Below are 5,761 nucleotides of genomic sequence, written 5' to 3'. Positions count from 1 at the left end.
TTTTTTTTTTTTTTTTTTGGTACTGGGAATCAAACTCAGGACCTTGCACTTGCTAGGCAGGCACTTGTGCTGTTGATCTATATCCCCAGCCCTCAATTCGTTGATTCTTTGTACTGTTTTCTTAGTCTCCAATGCATTAATTTCTGCTCTGATCTTTATAATTTTCTCTGTTATAAGAGCTTTTGGCTTAGTTTGCTCTTTTTCTAGAAGTCTGAGGTTCACCATTAAGTTGCTCATTTGCACTTGGTGTTTTCCTGATATGGGTATTCACTGCTAGAAATTTTCCTCTTAGAACTGCTTTCATTGTGTTCCCTAAGTTTGGGTATGTTGTACTGGCATAATCATTTAACTGTAAAAACTGTCTTTTTCTTTAATTTCATGTTGTTCAGAAGGGTGCTATTTAATTTCACGTTTTTATGAAGTTCCTGTGGTTTCTTTTGCCATTTATTTCCAATTTCATTACAGTATGGTCTGATAATATGCATGGGATAATTTCAATTTCTTTGCATTTACTTAAGCATGTTCTACGAGCTAGGATGTGGACTATTGTGGAAAACATCCTGTGTGCAGTTGAGAAGAATGTGTATTCTGATGTTGTGGGCTGGAACACTCTGTAGACATCTACTAAGTCCATTTGTTCAAAAGTATGGTTCAGTTCTAATATTTCATGTCTGATTTTTTGTTTAGTTGATCTGTCTTTTTGTGACACTAGTGAGCTCCCCCAGTACAACTGTATTAGTGCTTATTTGATTTTTCATGCCCATTAATATTTGTTTTATAGTTAGATGCACTAGTATTTGTTGCACATACATTTACAATTGTTATCTCTTCCTCTTGGATTGTTCCCTTTACAAAAGGATGTACTGACCTTCTTTATTTCTCTTAGTCAGCCTTGGCATCAAATTCACTTTGTCTGCAAATAGAATAGCTACCCTGCTTTTTTCTGGGTTTTTGTTGCATGGAGCATTATTTTCTATCCTTGACTTTCAGTCTATGAATTTCTTTTCAAATGAAATGTGGTTTTTGCATGCAGAATATTGTTGGATATTACTTCTTGATCCATTCTGCCAGTCTGTGTCTTTTGATTGGGGAGTTGAGACCATTAACACTGGTGGTTATAACTGATACGTATTGCCTTTTCCTTGTCATATTATTTTCCTGTTGTTGGCTCCTCCTCTTTTTTTCCCCTCCCTCTGTTTAACTGTTTGCCTTGCCTGATGGGTTCCTTCTGTTGGGATTCATGGTGTTATAGTCTTTGTTATCTCTTTCTAGATTGTCCTTCAGAACGTTTTGGAGTGCTGGTTTGATGGTCATAAATTTCCTCAGATGTTCTTTGTCATGAAAGTATCTTACTGCCGGGCTTGATGGCGCATGCCTGTAATCCCAGTACTCGGAAGGCTGAGGCAGGAGGATCATTGTGAGCTTGAGGCCAGCTTCAGCTACAAAGTGAGTTCAAGGCCAGTCTAAACTGCATAGTGAGACCCTGTCTCAAAAACAACAACAGCAAAAAAATGAAAATATCTTATTTCTCCATCAGTTTTGAAAGATAGTTTTGTGGGGATATTTCCATTGGTGAATTCTGCTAAGTATTTAAGGATGAAATGATACTAATTCTCTATAATCTCTTCTAGAAAACAAAGAGAGGGAAAACTAATTTAGAGGACAGCATTAACCCTATTATTAAAACCAAGAGAGACATCCTAAGAAAGGAAAACTATAGGCTGGGCCTGGTGGGCATGGTGGTAAATGCCTGTAATCCTAGCTACTTGAAAGCTGAGGTAGGTGGATCTCAAATTCCAGGTCTTAGAAGACCCTGTTCAAAATAAAAAGAATAAAAAACCTGGGGATGAAGCTGAATACTTACTGGTTTCCATCACTACAACAAAAAAATTTAAAAATAAAAAAGGGAGAAAAACTACGGAAAAGAAGTTTCATGAATATAGATGCAAAAATTCTCGCTAAAGTATTAGCAAATCAGCTGGGCATGGTGGTTGGTACACATTTGTAATTCCAACACTCTGGAAAATTGAGGCAGGAGGCTCAAAGTTCAAGCTTGGCCTGTGCAATTTAGCAAGCCTGTCTCAAAACAAAAAGCACTAGGGATGTAACTAAGTACAAAGGCCTTGAGTTCAACCTCTAATACCTTTCATACACAGAAAAAACAAATCAAATCAACATGTAAGAGGAATATATATATATATATATATATTATATACCACAACCAAGTAGAATTTATTGCAAGTATCCAAGGCTGATTCAATGTCTGAAAAATCAAGTAATCTATCAGTTCAACAGGCAAAGAAAAAAAAAATAATACGACCCCATCAATATATGAAGAAAATGCACTGGGGATATAGCTCAGCGGCATAAGTGCCTGCCTGGCAAGCACAAGGTCCTGAGTTTGATTCCCAGTGCCAAAAAAAAGAAAAAAAAAAAAAAAAAAAGAAGGAAATGCATTTGATGCCATACAAACCCATTTATGATAAAATCTTTGCAAACTAGCCAGGCTGGGTGGCACATACCTGTAATTCCAGCATTGGGGAGGCTGAAGAAGGACTGCTGTGATTTCACGGCCAGCCTGAACTACATAGGAAGACTCTGTCTCAGAAAATCAAAACTCAAAGAAAAGCAAACCAAAACAAAACAAATTGTGCAAAATGTAATTAAAGGGAAACTTCTTCAATTTGATAGATAATTTCCAAATAATAAGCCCTACGGCTAATATCACATTTAATGATAACAAACTAGATGCTTTTTCCCTAAGACGAAGAACAAGACTAAGAATTAAGTGCACTGGCACATGTCTATAATACTAGCATTCTGGAAGGCTGAGGCAAGGGGGTTGCAAATTGGAGCCCTGAGTTTAATCCCTAGCAATACCAAAAAACAAAACAAAACAAAAAAACCCAAGCAGTTGAAGATATACCTCAGTACAGTGCTTGCATAGTATGCACAAGGCCCTCACTTTGACCCTCAGCACTGTGAAAAAAAACCAGATTTTTAAAAATCAGGCAGGGATGATCACCATTCCTCAACAGATGCTGAAGGTCCTAACTAATCCAGTAAGGTAAGAAAAGGAAGTAACAGGTATATATTGATTGAAAAGGAAGAAATAAAACTGTCTTTGTTTGCAGATGACTGTGTATGTAGAATATCCAAAGAATCAAAAACAAAAAATTCCTGGGACTAATAAGTGATTAAATCAAGGCTGTAGGATACTAAGGTAAATATACAAATTAAAAAAAAAAAACTATATACAAAGGGTTTTCCTATACAACATCAACGAACAATTACAACTTTTATTTCTGTCTTTTTGAGACAGGGTCTGACTATGCAGTTCAGACTATCCTTGAACTCACTTTGTAGCCCAGGCTGGCCTTGAACTTGCAGCAATTTTCCTGCCGCAGCCTCCCAAGTGCTGGGATCAGACGTGCGCCGCTACACCTGGCCTTTTTCTTTCTTTTACAGTATTGGGGACTGGATCCCCAGATCCTTTTTATCTTTTGCTTTGAGACAGCTTCCTAAACTGCCCAACTCAGGCTCTAACTTGTGATCCTCTTGACTCAACCTCCTAGAATCATGAGATTATAGGCAGGAACTACCCGAGCTGCCTTGAAAGACCTACTTTCAAGGTTGACCCTGAGATGGTATCCATGAACTTGGATTTCAGGAGGGTTCCTGTTGTTTAGATCTAGAATGTCCCCCAAAAGACTTGTATGTTCTGAGGAAGGGCTCTGTGAAGGTGACCAGATCATGGGGGTGTCACACTCACCAGTTAATCCACCCAGAGTTCAGAGCTGCGTGCTTGGGAGGTGGGGCTGGTCTGAAGAGATGGGTCCCTGGGTGCATGTCTGGGAAGGTTTCTCTCTCCCTGTTACTCCCTTCTCTGCTTCCTCGCTGTAATGGGGTGAGCAGCCGTTTTCTATCCATGCTCTTTCTCCCCTCAAGTCAGCCTATCAACTACAACCCCTAAAAGCCATAAGCCAAGATAAACTTCTCTCTTTTAAATTGGTGATGTTGGATTTTTTTGTCCTGGCAAGGAGAAAAGTGACTAAGATAGTTCCCATCACCCTGGTTTATAAGAGTGACCCAATGTAATTAAACAGCTGGTATAAACAATGTGGTTTACACTGAAATCCCACTTTCCTTATGAGGACACTGGAATTTTAGCATGTGATTAGCTCCCTACAAAATTCCTAGGCTCATCCAAGAATGAAGTGCATGCCTATAGTCTTGTCTTGGAAGGCTGAGGATGGAGGATCCCTGGAGCCCAGATGTTCAACACACAGTGAGACTCTTGTCTTAAATAACAAAGACAAAAACACTGGGGAACCAATGGTATCCCAAGTGACTCTACTAGGCAAGGACTCTTGGAAGCTTGTATGTGATTTCCTGTAGGCCACATCCCATGCACTTTGCCCCGTTGTTGATCTTGGTTTGTGACCCTGTACTTTAATAAATTATAGCCACAAGTAAGACTCTGTGAATCTTTCTAACAAAACCTGGAGGAGAGATCTTATAGATCTCTGATACAACCTCATAACCACATAATTAGTATCAAATTTATTTAGATAAAGCTCAAGTAAAAAGGACAAATTTACCTCAAGTTTTTTTTTTTTTTTATTTGTCTTTTTTTGAGACAGGGTTTCTCTATGCAGTTCAGGCTAGCCTTGAGCTCACTTGTAGCCCAGGCTGGTCTTGAACTCACGAAGATCCTCCTGCCTCAGCCTCCTGAGTACTGGGATTACAGGTGTGCGCCACCACTCCCAGCTTACCTCAAATTTTTAAAAATGAATCTCTCAGCCAGGCATGGTGGCACATACCTATAATCCTGGCACTTGCCTGAGGCAGGAGGATTGTTGTGAGTTCCAGACCAGCCTGGGCTACAAAGTAAGCTCAAGGCCAGCCTGAACCGCATAGGGAGCCCCGTCTCCAAAAAAAAGAGTACCTCATCTCAGATAAGTGAAAACAAAATTCTATATTGATAAAAACTATAGACTCTGCACCTACCACTGATCAAGAGCCCAGTACGTGCTAATATAGTACTATGTTAAATACTTTACATCTACTATGTAATTCTCACAAAAACCTTTGAGACAGATACATATTTACATCCCCTTTTATATGTAAGATATTGAAATCCTAAGAGTGTACTAAGTTGCCCATAGATCAGAGATGAAACACAAGGCAGAGATGGGATTTAAACCTCGGTTTATCTAACTCCAAAGCCAGTATATTTCTACTGCAGTTCCAAATATATTACAAGTATAGTACAAGTATAGCACAAGAAGCTAATGAAATAAACTCATCAGAGGTAATGTGTGAACTCAAATAATTTTTTTATTAGTTAAAAAAATTTAGTACCTTCATTACAATTCAGCTATGATAAAAAATATTTCAAAATTTGTACTATTAAGTCTTTACTGAGGTAGTCATACTTATATAATTAGAACATTTCAGTATCTCTGCTAGTGACACGCAATAAAAATGAAGAAAGTAACAAAGGCATTCTACAACCCCAGCACTCAGGAGACTGAGGCAGGAGGATTGTTGCGAGTTTGAGACCACCCTGGGCTACAAAGTGAGCTCAAGGCCAGCCTCAACAGCATAGTGAAACCCTGTCTCAAAAAAGACCAAAAAACAAAACAAAAAGAAGAAACCAACAACAACAAAGGTGGTAACAAATAAATTCGTAGTTTGAATTAACTTACCATTCTTCTTTTATACTTTCAAGATTATCTAGTTCTTTCATTCTCTTTGT

At 38.5% G+C, this 5,761-nt stretch overlaps 1 protein-coding gene across 1 annotated transcript in view; it reads right to left on the bottom strand.

Moving 5' to 3' along the window:
- The window catches only part of Ubxn2a (UBX domain protein 2A), a 41,045-nt gene that overhangs the window by 22,180 nt on the left and 13,104 nt on the right, over positions 1-5,761 (bottom strand). The window contains exon 3 of the mRNA XM_005400368.2: positions 5,712-5,761. Coding sequence (XP_005400425.1) covers positions 5,712-5,752 — 41 coding nt within the window. The 5' untranslated portion in view covers positions 5,753-5,761. The remainder of the gene's footprint in view (positions 1-5,711) is intronic.

Source organism: Chinchilla lanigera, unplaced genomic scaffold, assembly GCF_000276665.1.
Source record: "Chinchilla lanigera isolate Chin_1 unplaced genomic scaffold, ChiLan1.0 scaffold00068, whole genome shotgun sequence".
NCBI classification, from domain to species: domain Eukaryota; kingdom Metazoa; phylum Chordata; class Mammalia; order Rodentia; family Chinchillidae; genus Chinchilla; species Chinchilla lanigera.
The sequence above is the reverse complement of the archived record's forward strand: the minus strand, read 5'-3'. Positions and strand labels throughout refer to the sequence as shown.